The 27559-nt window shown below is 38.0% G+C and overlaps 1 protein-coding gene across 1 annotated transcript in view; it reads right to left on the bottom strand.

Moving 5' to 3' along the window:
• Positions 1-27559, bottom strand: part of VWA8 (von Willebrand factor A domain containing 8) — a 411604-nt gene that overhangs the window by 30160 nt on the left and 353885 nt on the right. The window contains exons 39-40 of the mRNA XM_043992994.1: positions 24826-24982; positions 14958-15066 (exon numbers count right to left, since the gene is read on the bottom strand). Of these exons, the coding sequence (XP_043848929.1) occupies positions 14958-15066; positions 24826-24982 (266 nt within the window). The remainder of the gene's footprint in view (positions 1-14957; positions 15067-24825; positions 24983-27559) is intronic.

Raw genomic sequence — 27559 nt, 5'->3', positions numbered from 1 at the left:
GGTTGTGTTTTCCAAATTTGCTGGCACAATGAGTCTGGCACTTTAACTGCATCATTTTTTAGGGTTTTCAATAGCTCAGCTGTACTAGCATCATCTCTACTAGCTTTATTGTTAGCAAGGTTTCCTAATGCCCACTTAGATTCATTGTCCAGGATGTCTGGTTCTAGATCAATAACCACACCACTGTGGTTATTGGTGAAGTTAAAATTTTTCTTGTATAGTTCTTTTGTGTATTTTTATCAGTTCTGGTTAATCTTTTCTGCAAATATGGACAGTCAAGTAAAATAAACTCCCCCATTGCCTATATCCAAAAAATAGATCTCTCATTCTGCATCTTAAGTTCATTGCCTCTCTGTCAAGGAAGGTAAATAGCATGTGTTATCATTTATCTTCTAAAGTTGTGGTTATTCATTGCATTTACCAAATTTCTTAAGTCTTTCAAAGCTGCTTGACTTTACAATGTTATTATTATATAATTGTTCTTCTGGTTCCACTCAATTCTTTTTGTACAAGTTTATGTATATCTTCCCAGGTTTCCCTAACATTGCCTTTTCTAATTTCTTATGGTAAAGTAGCATTATATTATATTCATATACCATAATTTGTTCAGTAATTCTCCAATTGCTATGCAACTCTTAGTTTCTAGTTCTTTGCTACTATAAATATTTTTATACATATGGTTCTTTTCTTCTTCCTTTCATCTCTAGGGAGGATAGGCCTAATAGTGGTATTGTTGGGTCAAAGGATATGCACAATTTGGTGACTTTTCAGGCCTAGTTCTAGAAAGTCTTTCCAGAATGGCTGGCCTAATTTACAGTTACATCAAACATACATTATTTTACCTGTTTTCTTATAGCTCCTACAAGATATGTTATTTTCTATTTTTTGTCCTCTTTCCCAATCTGATGGATGCTTTTTTCCCTAATTAGTCACTTGGAACTTTTAAAATATAGCTATCCATAGCTTGGATTTCTTACCTATTTATATTCTTCGATCATTTATCAATTGGAGAATGGCTATTCAAATCTGAATCAGTTTCTTACATATTTTGTATATGAGATATTTATTGGAGAAGCTTGTTGCAAAGTTTTTTCCTAGTTACCCGCTTCCATTTTAATTTTAGCTACATTGGTATTGTTTGTATAAAACCTTTTTAATTTTACGTATTTAAAATTGTTCATTTTATCTTCTGTGATCTTCTCTATTCCTTGTTTGTTCATGAAGAATATTTTCTTTATGGAAAGAAAGTTCTGGGCATAGTCAACACTGAATAACATTATAGGAAATGAAATTTATCATATTTTAAGAGACAGAAAATGTCTGGTTACTGATATGGTAGTAATTCCTGAATCAGTTCTCTATAAAGTCAGACCACCAACTTGTTAGAGCAAAGATAAAAATGAATACAAAAGTACAAGAAAGAATAAAAATTAGAAAAAGATATGGCATGCATAAAATAGCTATAACCTAATCTATTAAAAACAAGTTACTGAGGGGGCATCTAGGTGGCGCAGTAGATAAAGCACTGGCCCTGGATTCAGGAGGACCAGAGTTCAAATCTGGCCTCAGACACTTGATACTTACTAGCTGGGTGACCCTGGGCAAGTCACTTAACCCTCATTACCCTGCCCCAAAAATAATAAAAATTTAAAAAACCCAAGTTACTGATATAGAAAAATGGGAAACAGATGGAGGAAAGAACACTGAAAAGGATAACAATTTCACATAATTGCACAAAGTCAACAGCCATAATTAGCAGATTAAAAGAGCCTAAGGACCACTATAGTTAGCAAACACTTGATCTCTTTGTCAAGCACAGAGCTGTGGCAGTCAAGAGAAATACTAGTTTATAATGTAAATTCATTTGTAAAATGTTTTGGAGAAGAATAGTAGAGGATTATGAGTGGCATCATTTCATAAAACAGTTTAAAGAAAGCTTGACAAGAGACTCAACTAAACAAAGTCATTCCAAGGATGTTGAAGGATTAAACTAGAAGGAAGACAATGAATATCTGAAAAATGGAAAAGATCTGTTATGATTTTTATAATAAACTCTTTTTATTATGGAAGACAATGGAGCTACCACATTTAGGCTCTAACAACACAGTCCCAGATAGGTGTCTTAAGAAAGTGGCAATGCACTGAAGAAAACAAAGATGGGAAGAGTAGCTAGACTAAATAAATTATATTCACTGGTAGTCTATATTGGAGGTGACATAATTTTGAGGGTGTTGAGAGATCTGAAAGAAGGGAAGAAAGTAAAGGGGTGGGAGAAAAAAAGGAACTTAGACATTACTGCCTTCCAAAAAAGTGACCTGGAGAATATCAGCAGTTACTGACCATTATAATTACTTTCTCATCAATGTGAAATTTTTGTGAGGATATGCCATATGTGTATCAAGGTTATTCTTGATGAAGGTATTAGAAAGGAAGAAGTAACCTTTTGCAAGTGATATTTCAGAGCAGATCTTTATCATCACACAACTGAATGAAAGATGTAGAGAATGCAAGATTTTATGGTACTTATTGTTCCTTGACTATACAAAAGCATTTGCTTTGGTAGAATAAAATGCTAACCTTAAAGTCTCTCCTTTTACAAGGCATCTTCCATGCACATATAAAAATGATACAATATTCCAGGAAAGATACAACTTTGTTCCATGACTACATGATTATTACCAAATGAATAATAACCCAGGAAGATGTATTCTTGCCACATCTGTTTTCCACCTGTCATGGATAATATCCATCATGGATTTTAAAAGGAAGATGATTCCTTATAAATGGTCAGGTCCTCAGAATGCTTTTTATAGATGGTACTGTGCTGACTGCATCAGGCCCAGCAATACTGCAGAGAATCCTAAATGAGCTCCATAATCACTTTAAAGAGTTCAGTCTAACTGAACACATTAAGAAAAACTATTTGGATGAAAAATACCTATTATCCAGTCTATGATATTCAGTTGGAGAGATAACTTATAGAGCTCAATATATAAGCTGTTGATTTAATACTGCAAATGGACAGAATTGAACAGGAGGAGAACAAGGTGAATATCCTTTAGGAAGTTGTAAAGTATTTTTAATGACACCCAGTGGAATTCTACAGTTTCTGAAGTGAAGTTGAGGATCACCCAAAGGGCAATATTGGGAGAAGCACGAGGTAGGTAAAAGCAGGCTGCAGCACATTACAAAAATTTATGCAGAGGAAGCAGTGTAAAAGGACATTATCAGATGACCATATGACCAGAAAGAAATATGAGCCAGTCACATGATAACTGATATCTACCTGCTGTCAAGAGAACTCAAGGTAGCCTCCTGACATGTTTTGTGACCCTTCCTGAAGACTTCTAAGGTGAACTCAAGGGAAGACAAAGACACATGTTGCTCAGGATGGGAAGGTACAAATGGATTGTAATCTACATTGCTGGAGGGAATACCAACATTGAAGAGAACAGAGATCCACTGGAGTAAGCTTGAAAAAAGCTCATTTTTGTAATTTCTAATGTAAAAGCTCATTTTCTTCATCTATAACAAAGAGATGCCAATGGGGTACATGTCAGTTATTATTACTATCATTATTAGATTCACATCTTCAGTGGGGAATGCTCACTTAATGAGCCCAGGCTTTTCCACAATGCTCATTCAAGACCAGCCTGTAGGCCAGCAGGGGAATGTTCTTGGACCATCAGAAATGTGAAAGCCACCATTAGCCAAAAGTGGCCTGGTGTAGTATAGAAGATCTATTCTTTTAAAAAATATTAAAAAAAATTTTTTACAGTGTTACAAACTAAGCAATATTACTTTTTATATTAGTAGTTAGAATAGAGGTCAATAGAGTGAAACTTGATACCTTTAGAAGGTCTATTCTTAATCCTACTATCTAACCCTGGGTAAACTACTGAGCAGACATCTGCCCATCACTCATTCACAAACAGGTGACTATTATTACTTTTTCATAGCACTCACTGCTATTTAATATTCCAGAAAGAATGTTAGGTACTGTAATCTTCATTTAGGGGTGGACGGCCTTTTTCTGTGTCTGAAAGGGGCTGCTCTTTGAGATATTAGTAACTTGTTTCCTGTTGGTAAATAGTAAGGTGACAAAAATCCACTCTAAGTGCTAAAAAATTCTTTCACTGAATGTATGTATGTATGTATGTATGTATGTACACACATTTTAACTAGTGTAGTCACTCCATAAGCCAGTAAATGGGGGAATTCACTACCAAATGAAGAAAAAAGGATCAAGTGTGGGAAAAAAGCCTACTTTTGTTAAGTATGTACAGATTTAGCTCACAGTACAAGGCAGCTTTCTTTAAACTTGTTTGCTATTCTGATTATGCATTCGTGGAGAGGTCTTGAGCTGACAATGTTAGAGGGAAACCAATTTAAGAATTCTTGCTCCTCAGAACCTCTCAACAAATCAGGACACAACATCACATGACTTCACTAAAATCCTTCGATTTCATTTTAGGAGTTTTGTTGATCCTTAAATCTTCTAAACAGTTTTTCTAAACCCTGGGCAATTTATACTGTTCAAGGGCCCAGGATGTTGCCATATGGCAGAAACTTTTGTCCGTAAAGGCAATATGCAAGAATTTTTTAGGACATTTGGACAATTGTAGGATCAATCAGAGGGGGAGGTCTGTCTTCTTGGTTTCAGCTTAAAAGTTAGCTCAGATTTATCAGGTAAAGAACAATGTCCAATTAAAGGACAAGAATATTTGAGTAGTCTTATCCTGATCCCCAAATATCATCTGTGACACTGCATGAAAGCTATGGTTTCTGGCAATAATTAGTACATTTGCATAGAAAAATACTGAAAAAGTATGTTACATAAAAAATTAAATTATGTTGATTAGAATTCAGAATAAATTTTACTTTTTTATCAACCGTATGAATGTAGATGGTAAAGCTTTTTTTAAAAAAAAGAACTGTATGTTCTTTTAAAGAACTATATATAAAGTATGAAAGAAAAATGAAGACAAACAAAGCAATTACCTGAACAAATGAAGTAGTTAAACTTCCCTCTCACAAAAGCTAGAACTCAAATACAAAAGATAAATGACTAAAAATCATGTATAATTATTATCATTTCTAATGTTTTTCAAATAAAAATAATTTTAAATTTCTCAGAATGCTATTTTGTACTTTTAAGATTTCAATAGAATATCTCCAAAGTATCTTTAGGAGAATAAGGATGATTTTAAGGATTATGTTTATATGAGTATCTTTTTAGCTTGATGCTGCTAACCTAATGGGATATTATATTATAAAATAGCTTTGGAAAGCAATAGAATGGACAAATGCAAAACTGGGGAGAGGTTTCTGAAATTCTCTCATGGTCTATCTTAAAATCAGCTTCGCAAGATAAAATAGTTTGTTTTTACATCATATACCACATAAAAGCTATTTTCATAGCCTGTTTCTTTGGTTAGTTGGTCCAGTTATGCATTTGCCAGGAAGAGAGGCCATTCTCAGGAAACAGAGGCACAGTCAACCGTTTTCCTTGACATTAAAACCAACCTTCCCTAGAGAGATGTAACAAGATATGCTTCCTTTACTTAAATGTGGGGCTCTGCCTTATTAAAATTCCATACATGTTTAAATCTAGGAATTTCAACTAAAATGCATGTATAAAAACCAGATTATAAATAGTCTTTCAAGAACTGCATCAAGCCTGCAGAAAATGCTTTAAAATAGTTTAATATAGGGAAGGGATTTCTTTAGGTTACAAAAGATTCTTTCAGAACAAAAGCAAATAAAAACAAAAAGGGAGGGGAACTGGGAACCAAAACATGGTAATCAAGATTCTTTGATAGAAAATCATGTGTTTGCTCTAAATTGTAAAATATACTCTATGTTAAAAAGAGGTAAAAACCATCTTGCAGGACAAAGCTCCCTAAATCTGATGGATTTTGAATTAAGCCTATATTTTTTCATATTCTCTTGTCTGGTTGTCTTCTGGATATGAACACTAAGCTAGAGTCATTGTTCTAAAAAAGTCATACTTCTGCTTTTAGTGATATTTTTCCTTATGTGCTTGTTACAAACAACACATACTCTGGTTTGAGGAAAAATCTGAGCTGAAAAGGAGGCTTGGTTAAAGAGAAAACAATTCCTTGCATAATACAAGCCAATTATGATTGTCCTGGTTCCTTAACTTAGAGCTTCCAAAATGGTGTTGTTGGAGTTGTTTGTCCTTCATTCTCAAAGAGAACCATAACATCAGGAAGGTGATGTCATGACTTGCAGTGAATTGGATTTAAGTGAGGGAGGGCTGTGCAAAGTCACCAGCTTCACTATCTCCTCTGGAGCCACCTGGGTCCAGTGGCAAGATATACATCAGGACAACTGGAGATGGCCCCACTAATCTTTTTCTTTTTTTTTTGTGTGTGAGGCAATTGGGGTTAAGTAACTTGCCCAGGGTCACACAGCTAGTAAGTGTTAAGTGTCTGAGGCAGGATTTGAACTCAGGGCCTGAATCCAGGGCCGGTGCTCTATCCACTGCGCCACCTAGCTGCCCCGGCTCCACTAATCTTACACTTTCATTTTTAGGGTCTGGTCCCATGATTTCATTGGTATAGGTAGTTCCTCATTAGTAAACTCTCTCTGCCAATGAAGATCCATCCCCTGCTCTGCCACTGATGGTTTTAGAGGGCATGTCTGGGGCACCAGAAGATTAAGGGTTCACACAACCAGAACGTGAACTCAGGTCTTCCTGACTTTGAGGCAGGGTCTCTAGCCACTGTATAACACTATCTCTTTAACTTCCTCATTATCTGCCCCACCCATTTTAAACTTCACTCTTAGTTTTCCTATAAAGAAAGCCTCTTCAGCAGCTACCCAAAGGGTGAAAATCTGACAACAGCCCAAGGGGTCCGTTATGATGCACAGGACCAGTTCACTGTTTCATGCATGTCATTGTTCTAAAAGAGCAGGATTTGGGGCTGCAGGGATTCTTTCAGAGCATAAGGACAGCAACCTGCTACTCCCACAGTTCTCACGCCCAGTGTTTTCCTCGAACTCCCTTCACCCTTTATAAAGCCAGACCCAAGAAACAACAATTATCTGATTGGTGAACACTCAGAAATGGAAAAAAAATTTGAGACTGTCCAGGACTATGGAAATTAAACCAGATGTTCTCTCTAGGGCCTAGAGCTCTGCCCGACAAGGGCAAGCATTCACAATCCAAACTGAATGAGCAAGCTACTGCTAAGCACCTGGTGACTGTGGCTAATCATGAGGTACCAATGTGGAATGACAAATATGATGAATTTGAAGTGCCCTGACATTCACAAGTATTAGTGGGGGGAAGTGTCTAAAAATGTTGGAGAAGAAACAATTAAAATCAAGGGCAATGTTGTGATATGAATGTGATAGGGAACATGAGGATAGGAAATCCAGATTCTAAAGTAGCTCCAGACTAGATGCCTGCAAAAGGAGATCTTTTTGTTGTCAATTTAGAAATATCACACATGGAATGCTAGAGCTGGAAAAGGTCTTAGAAATCACCCAGTTGAATTTCTTCATTTTTTAGATGAGGAAATTGAGGCCCAGAGAAGTTGTGACTGGCCTTAGGCTATATAGCTCATGAGCGGCAGAAATGACAACCAAACTCAGGCCTTCTAACTGCAGCTCAGATCACTTCCAACACTGCCTCTCACTAATGCCAACTCGAGATTGTTCACATACAAAGTACGGCCAAGAAGTAGAGTAAAGGTGGGGGCAGCTACTGAAAGGCAAAACGATGGCACACAGGCTGGGGAACAGATTGTGTGAGAGAGACTGGTGGTGACAACAGTTCTTGTTCACCAGTCATACAGGATGAGGTACGGGTCTGAACCGCTGCTGTGGAAATTCAACCTAAATGGTGAGTTGGCTAGTTCCTGACCAAACACTGTGCTGCTCACCAAGGAAACTCCTATAATTACCAGGATTACACATTAGCCTCAAAACTTCTGGGAAGCATTAGTCAGCCAGAACCACTCAGGACTAAAAAAAGGAAGGAGGGTCATGAAAATGAGCAAGTCAGAGATGTCTTGGTCTTTTTGTGAACTGGAAAGAATCCCCTTGCAAGAAGCTCTTCCTAACCTGGCCCAGTCACTTCAGTACCAGGCTTTTCACCTGTGAAATGCTAGGCCTGGACTAGATCAGGGATTTTTAACCTTTTTTGTGTCACAGACCCTTTTGGGAGTCTCATGAAGTTTATGGATTCTCACACCGATGTGTTTAAATGCATAAAATAAAACACATGGGATTGCAAAAGAAACCAATTATACTGAGATCCAGTTATCAGAATATTGACAAAGACAAGCTGAAACATCCCTGAACTAAATAGTTTTAAAGCTCCCTTCCAGTTCTAAATTCCACAATCTTAAAAGCGTCATCTTGCACGCATGCAGTATAAATGAGGATTTTGTGACAGGGAGGTCTTGAAAATTTTCCTTGGGTCAATTTTTATTTGATAAGTATTAAATATTGCATTATGGGCATATATATCATAAATATAAAGCTTTACCAGCATGTATAAAGATGATAATTTTTATATAATAATATGGTCAAATGAAAACTAAAGAAGTGATCTGGTCTATTTTTAAGCAGATAAGGGTTACCACCAATAGGTAGTCTATTATTAATGATATTTTAATGTAATAACATTTATACAGGGGCCAAAGTATGTGAATTTAAATTCATAATTTAAAAGACCTAATGAAGATTTCACTCTAAAAATATCACTTTACATTGAATTTTTTTTCAAAATCATATGCACACATTTTACATAATTTAAATTAGTGCTATTTTGTTATGTTTATTTTACGTAATTTTTTTTTCATCAGAATCATAGAAGAGACTTCAGAAATCCTCAAGTTCAATATATAATGAGCAAGAACACTTTCTCCTATAGATCTTCTAGGACAGAGAATTCACTCTCTCTGGAGGCATCCCAATAAACTTTTAGATAGCTTTAATTGTGAATAAGGTTGTCTTTATCTTGAAATGAAATCTGCCTACAACTACAATCTGTTTTTCTTACTTCTGCTTTTTGGGATCAGGCAGAGCAAGTCTTTTTCCTCTTCCCCATGGCTGGACTCCAAATACTTGAAGATAGCTATCATGATCTCCCAAGTCTTTTCTATTTCTTCATGTACATGGTGCCTTAAGGTTGCTTTAATTTTCATTTCTCTAACTGCAAGTGGGTCTATTTTTGAAACTGGTAATTTACTGCCTCTTTCCTTATGTGTACACAGTTTATCTTCTTGGAGCATGCGTCAAACAGATGTGGGTATTGACTGTATGTTTCAGTACTTTGTGTATTTTGGACAGTTTGCTTTTATCAGTTATATTTGAAACACATATTTTACCTATTCTGTTGTTTTCTTTTAAAGACTTAGTTTATTACATTTTTGTGCAGAGTTAAAATTTTTTTAATCACTTGAAATCTTCTAGATTGCCCCTGATTACATCTTCTACTTTTTTCAATAGTCAGTAAATTTTCTCCTCTCCTCAGTTGGGATAAATATATTTTCCATTTTCTTCTAGTTTTCTTTTAAAATGTTTAATTCTTTTGCACATCTGGAATCTATTGCAATATACAGTATGGGCCATGACTCCAAAATAACGCTTGCACATAGAGCTATCCAGTTATTCCAATAACATTTATTATACAGCGATTCTTTTCACAATTGTTACGTTACTTTGATTTGTCATTGATTGAGTTCCTATAATAGTTTGGTTACTTATATGTTTACTTAATCAGTTTTTTCTGTTTTCAACTGAAAACCATATGCTTTTGGATAACTTTGGCTTCGTAATAGGTTTTAAAATCTGCCAGGGAAGGTGTGTGTCCTACAGTATTGTTGTTCCCTTATTTTTTTTTTTTCAGCTAAGATTCCCTATTAATTTGTCAAGTTCTAGAACACATCCTGTGGTGACCTTAATAAATAAATAAGTAAAGACTATTAGGTCTGTATATCAACTTATTACTGTCGGCATTACTCTATTAAGTCAACTCAATTAGGAGGCGAGGGATTTCTTTCCACTGAATCATGCTTCAATTTATTTCTTCCGACAGAGTTTTACTTTTTGTTGTGGAATGAATTTTGTTTTGGACGTTGTCATTGTGAATGGTACTGTAGTTTCTGGCTGTGTATTGTTACAATATCGGGTGTATTTTATTTTTGTGGATTTATTGTACATCCTGTAGCTCTGCTAAACTTTAGTAACTTCTTCACTGACTTCCTTGGATGTTCTATGTATCAAATCACATAATTTACATGAAGTGAAAGTTTTATTTTATCCTTGTCTAGCTTTATGCTTTTTTGGACATGTAGGGAGAGAGATCCAGGACTGTGCTGGGAGTCAAGACTTTAAGGAATAAGGAGGTCATAGTCCTGTTGTACTCTGCTCTGGTTACACCACTTCTGGAATACAGTGCAGGGCACCACATTTATTTAGGATATTGATAAGTTGGAGAGTATAGTAGGAAAACCATTGAAAGACCTCAAGATCATGCCATATGAGGATCAGTTTTAATGGAGATTCTTACTTGGAAGAAAAGAAGATGTATAGAGGATACCACAGCTGCCTTCAAATATTTGAAGGACTTTTTATGTGAAAAAACCCCAAAACCATGTTTCTGAATATCTTCTCAAAGATTGATTTCCATTACAAAAGTAAAGCACCTAACATGTTCCTTACTTGTACTGTGGTGTCATTTCGGCTTTCTAAAGATTGGGAAAGAAAAAACGACAACTGATCATCTGAACTTAGTTTTCACCGGCATACATACATACATACATATATACATACGTTCATAGTATCCAAAGAAGAAAATGCTAGGTATAGTAGGGTATTCACTGCAGATTTTGGGAAAAGAGATTTCAAAATGTTCAGAGAAATTATAGGCATGACCACATGGCCAGAGACTATAAAAAGCAAGGCAGCTCCAGGGTTATGGGAGGCACTCAAAACCAGAATTCTATTAATACAATCATAAACACTCCCACTGGGCTGGAGAAGAAAGGTAAGTTTCAGAAGAGACCTAGGGCTAGGGATCTCTGTGATTAACTCATTTTAAAAGCATGTGAACAACAGTGCCCTCATAAGAACATGGAATAGCAGATAGAGTCAAGTCACTTAGGTATGACATAAAAATGAGCTATGCGATTATTGGCAGGATACAACCTCTCAGGGTCTCAGTTTCTGCAACCATAAAGTGGGGATAATAATACTAAGAGGTAACTGCTTCCCAAGGATGTTTTGAAGTGCAAAGAAAATCTTAAAGTACTATGCAGATGTGAACTACACTTATAAAAGGAGATTGGTAGAGAGCCAGCCAAAGCCAGGAAGACTGAGGTCCAAGTTGTGCCTATGACACATATTAGTTGTGTGAACTCAGGCATGTCACTCAACCTCTAGGTAACTCCTAAGATTATAAATCACAAAGAAGATATTAATGTTCATTGGAAGAGGGGAGTTTCTTCGCCCCAGAGCTCACTAAGCCAATGATATCACAGATGTAGTCCTTATCTCTAATTTCTGACAGCTTTTGGTTCGTCATCTGATGGCATCTATCTGCATTCCTGGTTGGACGAAGGCCTGTTCAACATTTCACATCTGAGATCCAAAACCAGAGTAAGAGGTAGCACCCTTAGAGACCTGCTTTTCGCCGATGATGCTGCACTTGCCTGTCACTCAGAGCGTGAATTGCAGACCTTGATGGATCGCTTCTCCCAAGATTGCACAGACTTTGGCCTAACCATAAATCTTAAAAAGACAAAAGTCATGTGTCAGAGTGCTATGTCGCCTCCATTGATACACATCGGTAGCTACCAGTTGGATGTCATAAGCCAATTCTCGTATCTTGGCTCTATTGTCAGTGACAATTTGTCACTTGATTCTGAGATCAATCAGAGGATTGGGAAAGCTACTTCAACCATGGCTAAGCTTGCCAAGCGTGTATGGGCAAACAGTAAACTGACAAGACGAACCAAATTTGCCGTCTATAGAGCATGCATCCTGAGTACCTTACTGTATGGCAGCGAAACATGGACTACGTATACTAGACAAGAGAAGAAGCTTAACAGCTTCCACATGCACTGCCTTCGGTGCATTCTTGGCATATCTTGGTCAGATAGGATCACCAACACAGAAGTGCTCCGACACAAACAACTTCCAAGCATCTACATGCTACTGAACAAAGACGGCTGTGCTGGCTTGGTCATGTGCACCACATGCAAGATGGGCGCATTCCTAAAGACTTACTCTATGGCGAGTTAGCCTCAGGCCAAAGACCTGCTGGACGCCCCCAACTTTGCTACAGAGATGTATGCAAGTGAGACTTGAGGGCTCTGGGAATAGACATTGGCAGCTGGGAGGAGATGGCCAAGGACCGTGCCCGATGGAGTTCAGTACTCAGGAGCAGCTTGCGCGTAGCTGAGATGGGCCTTCAAGCTCGGGAGGAAGAAAAACGAATGAGACACAGGAACTGATGGGCAACAGAGAGCGCAGTTTTCTGATGTCCTCATTGTGGCAGGAGCTACGGCTCCCGTATTGGACTGCACAGCCACACTGTGGCCTGTGGCTCTTCAAGGCACTGATCCATGGTCATCTGCGACTGGTGGAAGCCTACTACTACTACTACTACTATTACTACTACTGCTACCACCACTAGTCCTTATCTCTATGAACAAAATAGGAAAGGAGGAGGGAGGTCTAAACGAAGACAAAAACTTGAAGTGTGGATGTATAAGAATAATATCAGGAAGACTAAAGCTTATACTGTGCTGCAGCTTGCAATAAATGTTTCCTCTGCCCAATCTTCTCCCACCCACTCCCTGTATCCCTCCTCCCGTTCATCTTGTATGCCTCTACCTGATTAATTTGTTTAAAAAACTATTTTTATCATGCAATTTTCCTATTCCAAAGGCTTCATACTATCTATAGGAGAGAGTCCTAAAAACTCTGTCTGGCATTCGAAGTTCTCCTTAAAGTGTTTCCATTCTACCAATAAACCACTAACTCTAGTAGAGTAGAAAGAACACTGGAGTTTGGAGTAATGGATTTGGGGTTCAAATCTTAGCTTTTCCAAAAACTAACTCTGTGACACTTCATCTCTTTGGGTCTCAATTTCATCAACTAGAAAATGAGGGGGTCAGACTGGATCAGACTCAGTGACCTCTAAGGACCTTTCCAGTTCTATAATTCTCATACCCTTTTTAACCTTATCTCCCACAACTCATCAACAGAGTCCCTCCTGTCAGGCTGCTCTCATCTCTGTTCCCCAGACATACTCATTGCCAACTCTAATTTTTTGTTCGTGTTGGCTATCATTAAGATTCAACCTTCAATGAAGCACCACTCTGTCTATGATGCCTTTCTCTCAGACATTCTAATCCCTGCTAATTGCATGGATTCTTAACTCCTCTGGCAAGCATCACCCCATTCACTCCCCTTTAAGTCATGTTTCTCCCTTGCCCCAAAACGGACTCCTCGGAATCTTAGACAGTGAATCCACCACTTACAAGTGACCCCTGCATACAGAAATCTGCTGTTCAAAAATGCCTTTCCCTGAATTGTCTGTATTTTTCTCACTTCCCTGCATGGCACTGCTTATGCTTAAAACAAGCCTCCTCTTTTAAAAAATGCCAGTGTCTCTGGGAGCATTATAGATTTGTGTCTCTGTGGGAATTAATTCAATCAGTTTAGCCTCTCCTTCAGGAACACTTTGGGAGGCAGGCCCTGCCTGGCAAAGGTGTGAGAGTGGAGGTTTTGGAGTAGTATGAAGACACTTGACCCCTGTGTGCCCTAGAAAAGGAAACTAGCAGGATGACAAGGGTGGATAAAAGGAATTAGAAGCACCCCGGCTTTGAAAATCACTAGCTGTAAAAAAAAAAAATCACTAGCTGTGTGACCATAGGCTACTCAATTAATCTTCCTGAGCCTTACTTTCCTCTTCTTTAAAACATAGATACTTGTACTACCTAGCCCACAGGGTTGTCATAGGGAAGTACTTAAATTAAATGTAAATCTTAAATTGCTATCTAAATATACATTATTAAGAACAATTCACCTAGGGCCAGCTCTGTGCATGCTAAATGGGGAAGAAATTTATGTTTTTTTCTTTTTTCTACACTATCTTGTTCTGGATTCCAGATCTCTAAACTCTGGTTGACCAGCTAGCTAATCATGGGTTAAAAAGAAACAATCTAAGGCTAGCCTATTAATTTAATTACTATTTAGAACATTGGTCTTTTTTTTTTTTTTGTGGGGCAATGGGGGTTAAGTGACTTGCCCAGGGTTACACAGCTAGTGTCAAGTGTCTGAGGCCGGATTTGAACTCAGGTCCTCCTGAATCCAGGGCCGGTGCTTTATCCACTGCGCCACCTAGCCGCCCCCAACATTGGTCTTTTTGATGGAAAATATGCTAGATTTCTAACAACAGACTTATAAATTTGAAACAAAAGCTATTTTAAAGATGGAGGCTGCCTAAACTGTAAAATATTGTCATTACAGATGTAGCTTTTATTTATTCAAATATAGTTCTTGGCTTCAATGTTCAGCTCAGCCATCTATAATTATAGAGATAATTATTTCTTCCCTCAGGAAAAGTAAAACAATACATCTAGTCTTTTCTGATTTTTTTTTAAATTGTAAAATACTATTTGTTATGTGGGATGGCTCTATGGGAGGGGGAAGAAGGTATACTGGGCAAAACTTATGTAAAAAGAAAAGACTGATAAAACTTATTTAAAAAGGAAAATAAAATTAAATTTTATTTATATCTTTTGTTTTTACATTATCTACATTTTTCAATGTATTTAACCTCCTCCTTATCTGTTATAAAAGAATAAAAAGAGGGAAAAGAAAACAGTTAACCCAAACTTGTGGCTTTCTCTAGTATTTTAAGGTTTGGGTACAGGTTATCTGCTTTATTACAGTAAAGTGAGGATTACCTGCAAATTATCCAAGATGATCCGGAGGGAATGTACTTGTCGTCGGACAGCATTTGAAAACCTCTCATAAGTGGCTGCATCATATTCACTCATCTTAATCTCTTTTAACCTGAAGTGAGAGGGAAGAAAATAAACCAATGTAAATCATATAGCATGGGTTATCTCCATCTACCCAAATCTTGCTAGGGCTGTATCAAATGGACTTTAAAAACCCTGCCTGGTAAACTTTGGGGAGGGGAAGTAAGGGGGGAAAGGAGAGAGCAATTTCTTAGGATAGAGAAAACCTAATGGTATGTTGAATATGAAATTAATCCAGATAGCTAGTAAACTAGCATGCCAACTTCTTTCAAGAGTTAGTGGGTTTAAAAAAAGTATGTTGTATTCTGATTGCTGAGCAGCTGAGCTGATTGAGCATTATAAGGATATTGCTACATTTTAAAATGCAAGTGCCCTAAAATTATTGATTATACTTTGTAAACTTCAAAGTAATCACCTTAGTGTTATTATGACTAAGAAATACCAACTGTAAAGTCCAATAAATTCAGAGATGTTAGTTATCAATCTCATCCTCTATCACTATTTTACATAAGGAAGTTTTAAAATTAGTATCTCACTCTTAAATAGAAGAGGTCTTATCTAGATAGATACGTCTATGTATTTTTCTCTCCCATCCCTATCTGGTTTATAGTAATATTAATTTGATGACCTTGATAAGATTTCTATGATCATAGATAGTATTAGGTCAGGAAACAACTACTCTCAGAAAGTATCCATAAAACAAATTAAGTTTCTTGTTCTTCTAAATCATTTTATCTATCCATCTATATGTGTGTATATATACACACATAGTATATGTATGTATATGCACACACACTTCCAATAATGTGTGTGCATATATATATATATGTATATATATGTGCACATATACACTATTGGAAGCACAGCTCTCAGGTTCTATTTTGAAATTTCTGTCCAAAGTATATTTTTATCACCTGTTATTTATAAGTGGAATCTAGCATGAAAAAGGATGGTCTCCATGTTGTCTCTGTTACCACTTTCACTAAATGGTCTTTCTAAGCTTTGTAAAGAATTCATGAAGCATACAATGTGGGATAGTGGAAAGAATACTCATTGGCTTTGGGTTTGGAGGTTCTGGGTTCAGATCCTGGCTCTGCCACTAATTACATACATGACCGTGGGCAAGTAACTTAATTTTTATGGGCTTCAGTTTACTCATCTCTCAAATATGGGAACTGGGTTAAGTGATCCTCTACTGCTATCTATGTTGATGGTAGATTTCTAGAGGCACTGTCATATGGTTGGTTACTGACATGTCTCTCCTTCAGTGATACCTTCTCTATTTTTAAATTTTCTTCTTTCTTTCTCTTCCCCCTTTCCTCCCTGCCCTTCCTCCACTCTTATTATTTATTACTCTCTTGGATATATAAATGAATCTGTGATCTCCTTGGTATAGGTTCCAGTAGAGAATATAAACTCTTCATCCATTCACATTTTGTAGGATTCTCATCTATGTTCTTTTGTAAATCCTCCATAAAGGAATCATTCAAAATGCTTAGATGCTTTCCTTAAGTTAAAAATACATTAGAGATAAAAATGTAGCAGATGGGCTATTCAACCATTATCTCTCATTCTTGTTATATAGCTAGCACATATTTCTTGATCACACATGTTCTTAAAAGTCTTATATAATTTCTTGTGCTCAAGTCATTATTAGTGGCATTATAACCTAAATACAACCATCCCACACCCTTAACATTGGGCTCTGGGTTAGATATAATCTTTATTTTTTCAAGATTCTATGGTTTGATGCCATATCACAGTTTGGAGGTGGGGGTGGGAGGGGGAGAGGATGGACTTAAAGAGATAGACTTTTGTAGCAGCTCATAGTTTGGGCCCACTGAGAACTGTGAATTTCTCAAATGAAACCTCATTTGAGCTTTTATTTTTATTCTATATATTTTTAGTTTTAGGTCCACCTGCTAGTTATAGTTTTCTCTTATCTACTATGTTATCCTGTTGTTCATTTTTCTCTATCTATCTATCTATCTATCTATCTATCTATCTATCTATCTATCTATCTATCTACCTATCTAACTATCTATCACCCAGCATCTAACAGAGTCTCTGGCATAGAGTAGGTAATTAATAAATGCTTGTTAATAACTTGTAAAAACTTGACTGTTCCTTTTCTGTTTTGATCAAGAATACATGTGGTTGGTATATATGTGGACTTTTAATAAAGATTTATATATATGCACAGATATATGTACATACATATATATACATATATAGGGACAGGGAGAGAAAGGAAAGAAAGGAGGAAAGAAAAAGTGTGAGAGGGAGGAAGAGAGTGGGAGTAGGAGCATAGGCTACAAGAGACTGTGTGGTATAGTGCAAAGTTGTTTTGTTTTTTTTTTTGGTGAGGCAATTGGGGTTAAGTGACTTGCCCAGGGTCACACAGCTAGTAAGTGTTAAGTGTCTGAGGCTGGATTTGAACTCAGGTACTCCTGAATCCAGGGCAGGTGCTCTTTCTACTGCGCCACCTAGCTGCCCTAGTGCAAAGCTTTTTAAACTGAATGTGGGGGTTGCAAAAAAAATTGGCAACAGTAAAAGGTTATGTATACCTATTTTATATACTTATATACCTGGGGTCACATAAAAATTTCTCAGGTGAAAAGGGGTCACATGTGGAAAAAGTTTAAGAATCCCTGGTATAGTGGATGGAGTTGGCCTTGAAGTCAGGAAAACCTAGGTTCAAGTCCTACCTATGACACATATTAGCTATGTGACCACAAACAAGTCACTGAACTTCTTAAAGCCCTAGGCAGCTATCTCTTTAAGACTGTAAGGTATAGAGTGGGTATTAACTTGAATTGGTGGATGGCATTTCCTCAGCCAGGAGTTCACTTTACCAATAAAATCACCGATTTAGTCTCTCTTTAGTGTGCACATATAAATATACATACACACATACATATATGGGCATGTGTATATGTAAGCATATATATGCAGATACAAACATATATGTGTGTGTATGTTTGTCCACACAGACGCAGAGATACACAAACACTAATTCAATAGGCTTCCTGACCGTTGGGCTCTATGGCTAAGCAATATTTGTTTTCCATGTGTTTTGTTTTTCCAGTGTTATGGTTAGACTGTTCTCCTTTGAAAACTATGCATTTTACTGAGGAGGCTTTGTAATATCCTGGGGCTGCTTGATGTTAATACCCAGAGGATCTCTGAAGAAAGTTATTTTCTTGGTAGCACCTGTCATATAATTTTGTATAATTTTAACATGCATTAGGAGAAAGACTTTGAGGAAAACATTTTAAGATGTTAAAATATATTTTCATAAAAATGATGGTAGGATTTTATGTTCTCTATAGCTCAGTCAGTAAGTGATTGATAAGTAGTCTCTTTTGAAAACTCACCCAGCATCAAACAGTGCCTACCATGCAGTAGATGCTTAATGACAGCTTGTTGACTGACCTATGAAAATGTGACTGTTATCTTCCTTTTGTTTTGATCAAGACTACATCTGATGCAAGTGTAGACTGTAAAGATTTTTATCAATATGAAAAAGGACACAGATTAAAGAGATGAATTTCTTGGTGTGGTGGAATTATTCAGTTTGTGATCTTTTCTATACTCGTATTCATCCGTTCTTTGAAATGTCTTGAAAATAAATTCTTGAGTGCCTTTAAAAGTGTGTGGCTTCCATCATGGGATTCTTCTGTATGAATTTGTTCAGGTCAAGCTGTGCTTCCTGATTACATATTTTTTAAGTGAAATTGCTTGCCTGTCACTTTAACAGGATCTGAGGTAGCAAAAAACAAAAGTGGCGGATCTACCACTGCTGTAGATAAGAATAGGTAACTAGAGAAACATCTTCTGATTTTATCTAAAGAGGATAAGGATAATCTTGCTTAGTTGGATCTTGTGCAAAGCATATTTTTGCCTTGATAGATTTTTGTATAGTGATGCTACTCTTAATCTTCCATTTTCCTCTTCTGTTAAGTTTTGCAAATTAGCTTGTAGTCTAAACAATTGTTGCTCTTGTCTGTCACTGCTTTTTGGCAAGAGGAGAAAGTGTCAAAAGTTTGTTTGAACAGGTTAGACTGAAGTACTTTTATAATCACTTGCATATATCATTCCTTCTAATTTGGCATTTACTTTGGCTTCTGTTCTAACCAGTAGATTCTTTGATTGTACACAGACAGCTGATTATGAAATGACAGCTAATGCCCATAATCAGCTGTTTTCTGTTCAGATGTAGTTAATTTCACTTTGTGATATCGGCCTGAGCTTGACACATTCAGTGCCTATGGATTCCATGTTTGGAGGTAGTATTCATGTTATGTAGCGCAAGGCTTTGAAGTATTGTACAACAGACTTTGGGCTCTTTCATTTTTTGATCTGTAACCATACTTTCCAACATAATCTTCACCATTCTCCTCTGGGCATATGTTTCTACTAAAGTAATTGAGGATTAAATATATTACCTTATTTGGAGAATTTTTCCAAAGTCATCACAAAATTTCTCTGCTTCTTTATTCTCTGAAATTGTTTTTGATGCATAAGGTGAAATTTAAAAAAAATAAAATTTATTGCCATCTTTGGTTTCTATATCACCCTAGTTTCTCCTTATATTCCTCCATGCCCCCATCCCAAAAAACCCATCTCATATAAGAGAATATTTTTTAAAGGAAAAAAGAAAAAGAGAAAGAGGAACCCCCCCCCCCAGCAAAACCAATCAATACATGCCCTCAAATCTGAAGATAGATGCAGTTTTGAGCACCCATGGCCTTTCCACATCTGTAAAGGAACAGTGGGAGGTTTATTCTCCTGTGTCTTCTTTGGAGACATGCTTGTTCTTTCTAATTTTGTAACATTCATTTTGTGCTTGTCATTCTTTCCACTGTGCCACTGTGCCACTGTGCTGACCCTTTTCTTGGCTCTCTTTACTTCACTCTGCATCGATTTCATGCAAATCTTTCCATGCTTCTCCGTTGTGATCATGTTTATTTCTTATAGGACAGCAATATTCCATTAAATTTATGTACCAAAATTTATTTTGTCATTCTCCAATCAACAAGCTGCAATTATTGTCACCGTGGTTTGTTTGCTTAAGCTCCTTATTAACACTGAACATTGAGAAGAATTTCTCTTCAAATCAAACCACTCAAAATAATTTAGCATTACCATCCACAGAGGAAAAACCAAGTGAATGGTGAATGTCTACTTTGCAGATTATGAGAAAGTTAGATGGACAACCTATAGCTTCCATCCATCAGTGTCTCTGTGTATACACATATAGTATGTGTGCATGTTTGTATGTTGTATCTCAACCCTGTGCCCAGTATACTATGTGCCTGACACACGGTCTTGCTTGACACTACAGAATTCCCCATCCCTGTCTCTGTGTTCTCTGGAAATGTCTGCTCCACGATTAACTCACTTACTTTCATCTTCTTGCTCTCACTTTGACCTGCATTCCCTCTCATGATCCCTAGCAGATGATTAAAACCTTGGTCCTTCCATCACTCACAAATGTTCCAATTCCCTGTTCATGAAACTCTGAAATTCTTTCAGTGGATCCGAATCTTTCATCATTCCAGCTTTCCCTCTGCCTCACCACACCTAACCCTGTTCTCCATCCTCATGCAGATTTCCAGTCTCTCTAATCCTTGGTTTTCATTCAGGCTATCATGCCCCCATTGCTTGTACTCCCCTCCTTTCCCTTTCTTCGCCCCTTGGGGAAGCAGCTCGGCTCTACACTATTTTCTGTCTTTGAATCCCTTGATCCCTCCTCCTATTGCTGATCAGACTTCAACAGCAGACTATCACAACCATCTACTGCCTTTGCTCCTATTCACATGCTACTGAATGGAGCCCAAGGAAATCACAAAATCATCCTGACCGAGTGCACTACAAATATATGTTACATAATCTCAACAGGGCCTTCACTGCAACAAGACAATCCTGTCACACCTCCCTAATCAATTTGCTTTCCCTCTCTCCACAGAGGGTATTCTAAACCTTTTCATTTCTCCTCAAGTTGCCCATGGCATCCCCTCACCCTATCCTTTCAGCTCACACTTCACTGAAGAAGTTAGGGGCATTCTCCTTGTATTTGCTTCTGATCTCACAGGGACACCTAGATGGCACTGTGGATAGAGCACAGGGCCTGGAGTCAGGAGGACCTGAGTTCAGATCTGGCCTCAGACACTTACTAGTTATGTGACCCTGGGCAACTTAACCCTGTTTGCCTCAGTTTCCTCATCTTTAAAATGGGCTGGAAAAGAAAATGGCAAACCACTTTAGTATCTTTGCCAAGAAACCCTAAATGGAGTCATGATGAGTTGGGAATGACTGAAATGAATAAAAAACAACAAACAAACAAATATTCTTATCTCACATCACTTAAAAGATTTCCCCTCCCATCTCCTCCTTCATCCCAGTCTCTCATGAATTCTTGCCAAGGCAAATTCCTCTACATTTATCCTAGATCCCCTCCTATTTTATCTGCTCCAGTTGATTACCCCTCTATCATCACCACTCTCTAATCTTGGGTCTCTCCTAGTTCACCAGTTCCTTCCCTGCTGCCTACAATTACCTTTGTGTATCTTCCATCCTTAAAAAGCCTTCACGTGATCCTATACCTTCTAGTTATCCTTCTATATTTCTCTTCCTGGTCCTGGCTAAACTCCTTGAGAAAGCCATCTACACTTGGTGCCTCCACTTCTCTTCTCACCTGATTCCAAACTCTGCAGTTTGGCTTCTGACCTTATCATACCATCCATGTGGCTCTCTCTAAAGTCCCCATGATGTCTTCATTGCCTAATCCAATGGCTATTGCACAATCCTTCTTCTTCTTGACCTCTTCTTTCAGACTCTGACATGGTTGATCACCCTTTTCTGGATGCTTTCTTTAGGTGGCAGTGACTCGGCTCTTCTGGCTCTCCTCCTGCCTGTGTACAGCTGTCCCATCGCCATCTCCTTGGCTGGATTTTCCTCTGTTGTATGTCTTCTACCGAGGGGTGTCCTCTAAGGTTTTGGTTCCTGGGACCACTTCTCTTTTCCTTTTCTACTGTCTCACCATTACTCATGGGTTCAATGGTCATCTCTATGCAGATAATTCTCAGAAGGATTTAGCCAGTCCTAGTCCCCTTTTCTGAATGAACTCTAGTCTCAAATCACTCACTGCCTTTTGGATACCTCAAACTGGATGTACCAGAACCATGTCCAACTGCAGAATTCAGAATTACTATTGCTCAGAGAGAATCAGAGAGGCGCATGTGGGTTTTGGGGGGCAGGTTACCACACAGAATAAAAGAATAACAAAGAAGAATTAGAAGAGAGGATGTCATCCAAGAAGTATTTTACAAAAAAGAAGAGAGGCTGGCCATGTGGTAAAGGTGAGGGGAGGATGGCTTGTGTACCCCACAGGTATCTTCACAATGTCAGGAAAAAAGGAGGAAGGTACTCAGCATGTTGTATGGATTCCTCGCTTTGTGAAAAAGAATGGGTTTGTATATCAGTCTCCAACTACTCTATGAGGGTACCTCCCACATTTTCTGTTACTCCCATAGTAAACCATGGCATACTTAGCTTTCTAGCAAATTAGGCATATCTGCCTGTCTGTACCTGCAATAATCCCAAATCAGAAAACTACTGGTGGATTTTATTAAACCTATCAAAATAGACTATTTAGTAGAAGTGGGGAAATAAGGGAAGGAGAGATGAATAAGGACTAGTTTCTAATACTCTTTCTAATTGTTAAATGCCTTTTCTAAGCTGTTATATTTGTTTATAAAAAGTGACAGTATTTTAATAATAACTATATCTTAGATTTCTATAACCCCTTTCTTCTAAAGGGCTTTAAATGCATTTGTCTTTAAAACATCACTTACTCTTTTCACACCCCTAACATGAGTACAAAGGTGAATTATTGCTATTCTCATTTTAGAGCTTTGGAAACTCAGGCATAGAGAGGTGAAATTGCTTGTTCAAAGTTACAAAATGAGTAAGAGGCAAAGTAGAGGCCAGAGTTCTGGCCTCTTGACTCTCTTCTGTCTAATGAGTGGTGGGTTTTGTTTTTCTGGAGCTACAGCCTTTCCTGAGGGATTGGCAGGAGGGGTCTGCACATATGTCTCTATTGTTCTGTGCTATTTCTTTACAGGATGTATAAGCACATGATGCCAGATGTTCAGAGTGGGAGGAATTTACTAATTCTTGCCTACTTGAATATGTTCCACTCTGAATGTGCACAAACTCTTCAAGTGAGCTACAAATAAGGAAACTGCTGCCCAAACCACCAGCAAAGCACCCGGTTCCAGTATTTCCTGAGAGAAAAATTGTTTTACATTTTTCATTTTGGTTGAAAAGTTAACTTGGTATTCTAGTGAAAGCATGAGAATCAGTTTTATGAGACAGAAAAAGAACTAATGGTTAAATGAATGACACGGTAGATAGAAAGGAGATCTTGGAGTCAGGAAGACCTCAGTCTGCCCTCTGACCTCTACGAGTTGTGTGATCCCGGTCACTTCTCCTGGACATCATTCTGAGAGTATAAATTCTTAAGCAGATGCATATCTGCACTGGAAGAGGGAGTTTCCTCTCCCAGGACTGCTCTATACTCATGAAATCATAGGCTGGTTTAAAAAAAGTTGGCTTTAAATTACCAACCAAGGTCACCTTCTCTTCATGGCTTTCACAATGTGGGCCTAGCTCTCTCTCCAAGCTTGTTTCCTTCTGCTCTTAGACACAGGCACGCATAGAGTGAGCCTACACATCCTGGCCCCTGGCCCACATTCTACGCACATCTACGCTCTTCAGACATGTGCTTTCCATTGTGTCCAGTCAGTTTCCTTCCTGCTTCCATAGATATAATGTTTATTCCCACCTCTGGGTCTTTGCTCATGCTGGTCTCCCTACCTGGAGTGTCCTTCCCATCCACCTAATTCCTAGCTGTCCTTCAAAGCCCACCTCAACTCTCAGGTCCTTCTAGAAGTCTTCCCTGACCACTCTAGCTTGTACTTAGCTCTGCCTTCCTTGAGCTTGTAGAGCACTTAGAGTTGGTATCAATTTAGCACCAAATTATTTGCTGGTTATTTAATATACATTCTTTTACTTTTCCAACCATACTGTGAACTCTTAAGCAGGGCCAGGTTTCATAATTCTTCTGCATTCCCCACACAGTGATGAGGTCAATGAATATGCATTCATTGACCAATGAGAGGCAGCCCAATACAAAGGGAAGATCTGGATTCAGAAAACCTAGGTTAGAATCCAAGATCTTCTACTTTTGTCTGTAGAACTGTGAGAGACTCATCTACCACCTTGGACCTTTAGCAGAATGGAGCATTCCTCATCTCAAAAACAAAGGGGTTAGATGAAATGGCCTCTTACATCTGGTCTAGCTTTAAGTTCCATGCCTATTTTTGACAACAGCCTGTGTAAGGCAGATAGTGCAAAGGGATGGCCCTTGTTTTACAAGTGAGGAAACTGAGGCTCAAAAAGATGAAGTGATCTGCTTATTTTTACAAAGTAAGTGCTGATTCAGGATGTGAACTCAGGTAGCCTGATCCTTTTCCTTTGCTTCTGCTTTTCAGTAATTTATATTCTCTTCTTTTTATGGGGCATTAGGTGAAAACTGAAAAGAGTGCTGACTTCCTACACTCACAGAACAGGTTGGGTGGTTGCCAACATGCCATATGGAAGAGCTTATCAGGCAGACTGGTAGTGCCCATGTTCCACCCATGGTCTTCCCACATGGTGAATGTGAATTTCTGCTATGCAAGATACAGGACATTTCTACTATGTGTGATGACTGACTAAGAACCTTTGCTGAAAAGCCTTTTGGCCCATCTCTCTTGCAGCCCTCTTCACTTCTTCAGGCACGGCATCTTTCTCTGCTTGAGATATCTGGTATACATTGTGGCCTGCATCCAAGCGGTATGGTCCCCCTTTGCCACCTAGACCAGCAGTATCTCTGCCCCCTGGAGAAAAAACATGGAAATCAGGTTGGTGAGTTTGATCTTGCCCCAGACAAAAAGTGATCTGCCCCCTTCAAAATGTGTATTGCACCTTTAAAACATAAACAATGATATGATTATAATAGTATAACCAACACAACTAACAGAATTAAAATAGAGATTAATTAAAATATAATTAAACATAATTATACTGACTTTTGGAAAGTGAAGATTATGCTTCCCACTCTTTTCTGTCTCTCCAAGTCCTATCTTTTCAGGCCCATTAAGCCTTTCTTACCTATATTTCTCTGTATTTCAAGAGCATTAACAGGGTCACATATTTTGTTCAAGTGCAGATATTCCATTGTGATTAATAAAATTCAAATTAGTTTAAAGGCAAAACCCAAAAAAATCCAAATACTAAAAAAAATATGTCGCACAGGTAACCTTATTCCTCTTCACAATACCTTAGGGGTGGGTATAATATAGATAATATATCCATTATTATTATTATTATTTCTGTGGGGCCGTGAAGGTTAAGTGACTTGCCCAGGGTCACACAGCTAGTAAATGTCAAATGTCTGAGGTCATATTTGAACTCAGGTCCTCCTGAATCCAGGGCTGGTGCTTTATCCATTGTGCCACCTAGCTGCCCCTCCATTATTTCTTTTTTTAAAAAATAATAATAATTTTTGTTTGTTTTTGCAGGGCAATGGGGTTAAGTGACTTGCCCAGGGTCACAGAGCTAGTAAGTGTCAAGTGTCTGAAGTCAGATTTGAACTCAAGTCCTCCTGAATCCAAGACTGGTGCTTTATCCACTGCACCATCTAGCTGCCCTCCCTCCATTATTTCTTAAGAGAAAAAATTGATGTTCAGAGGTCTTAACCTGACTTGCCTAGGTCATAGGTCATCTAGTGGCAAATCTGGGTCTCCTGACAACCTACAGCATCATCCACAAGACAAACATATTTAGTGCATTACTAGTCTTAATATTTTTCTCCCAACACATCTGCTTAATCACTTTATTATTATATAAAAGCTAACAAAGGTCAGGAAAATGTCCAAATGGCTTTTTTTTCCCCATTGACACACTCACATAGTACTTTGAATCTAATAATCAGAATATAAGAGTTGGAAGGGACCTCAGAGTTGACTTTTTACTGAACAAGACTCCTGCAATGCCTCTGTTCAATATGGCCATCTACCTTCTGTTTGAAGACTTGGACCAACAAGGAACCCTCTGTTTACAGGGCAGTCTGTCACATTTTTGGGGAGCCCTGTTAGGAACCCCCATTTGTCTCTGTGCAACTTTTATTCCTTGATCCTAGTTTGCCTTTAGGGTCTGTGCAAAAAACAAGTGTAATTACTCTTTCACAGGATAGCTCTTCAGTATCTAAAGACAGATACAATCTTGTCTCTTTCCTCTAGAGAGTAAACACCCCTACTTCCTGAGGGAGTCCAACATTTAAAAGATCACACTATACTATAATCCTCTCTCTTGTAAGTGAAGACGTTTAAAACTTTTAGCCTCTGCTCGAACTATGCCATCCTTTCTTGATTCCAACAACAGTAGCAGCAATTGATATTTAGATAGCACTTTAAGGTTTGTTAAGTGTTTCACATTCATATTCTCATTTGAGTCTCACAAGAACCCTTTGAGGTAGGGCCTGTCCCATCTTACAGATGAAGATGAGGCTGAGAGAAGTGAGTTTCCCAGAGTTATCAGCTAGGAAGTGGCTGCCCAAAGTAAACAGAACATAGGAACCTAACTGGAACTGCCTTTCATAATAATATTTTTGAGGGTCTTTTTTGAGAAATATCCAAATACAAGCTTAAATGAAGTATTTTAGGCCTTCTGATCCTACTACTTTTTACTGTGCTCAAATATTCATGTGCTCTGGGATCTTATGTGTGCACATAGAGTGAAGGCAATGAAGGGATATGGCTGTTACTATTGCAAGGTGAAAGAAACTTTCTTGAAATGTCTTCCTTTTCTAAAATAATTTATTCAGAGGTACAAACATTTAGTGCATTGCTAGTTTTAATATTTTTCTCCCAACACATCTGCATAATTGCTTTATCATTATTTAAGATTATAGAAGATGATGAATGAGACTGGGATTATCTCTGGGACTGGTGAGAGGATCCAGAGCTATTTTGAGGATACTGTGACTGAATAGATGCGGGTCACAGGATACATTAGGAACACCAATATTTCCTGGCGGCAGGAGCAGGGGAGATGAGAGGAACAATTTCTCTGTGACCTCTGACTCATGGAGTTTTGGGTGGAGAGCAGGACACACCCAGTTCTCTCTGTCCCCTGACAGCTAGTACCAATGTGCAGATTTCTCACTGTGGAGATGTCCACTCCTTGAGGGCAGGGGTTATGTTTGTTTTGTTTATACATGCACTCTTGAGGACACATAGTGAGGGCTTCATAAATGCCTGCTGAATTGAACAGAACCTTTGGGGCTCTTCTACATGAGCAAAGGCCGTGAGCACAGGAGGCAAGTCCAGAAAAGCAGGGCCTGAATAGGTGAGGGGCTATAGCAACGAAAAAGAAATGGAAGAGTTTGTTAGGGATGAGGTGAGGTCAGATCA

This window comes from Dromiciops gliroides, chromosome 3, assembly GCF_019393635.1.
Source record: "Dromiciops gliroides isolate mDroGli1 chromosome 3, mDroGli1.pri, whole genome shotgun sequence".
NCBI lineage: Eukaryota > Metazoa > Chordata > Mammalia > Microbiotheria > Microbiotheriidae > Dromiciops > Dromiciops gliroides.
Note: the sequence above shows the minus strand (reverse complement) of the source record. Positions and strands in the feature narration are given on the sequence as shown.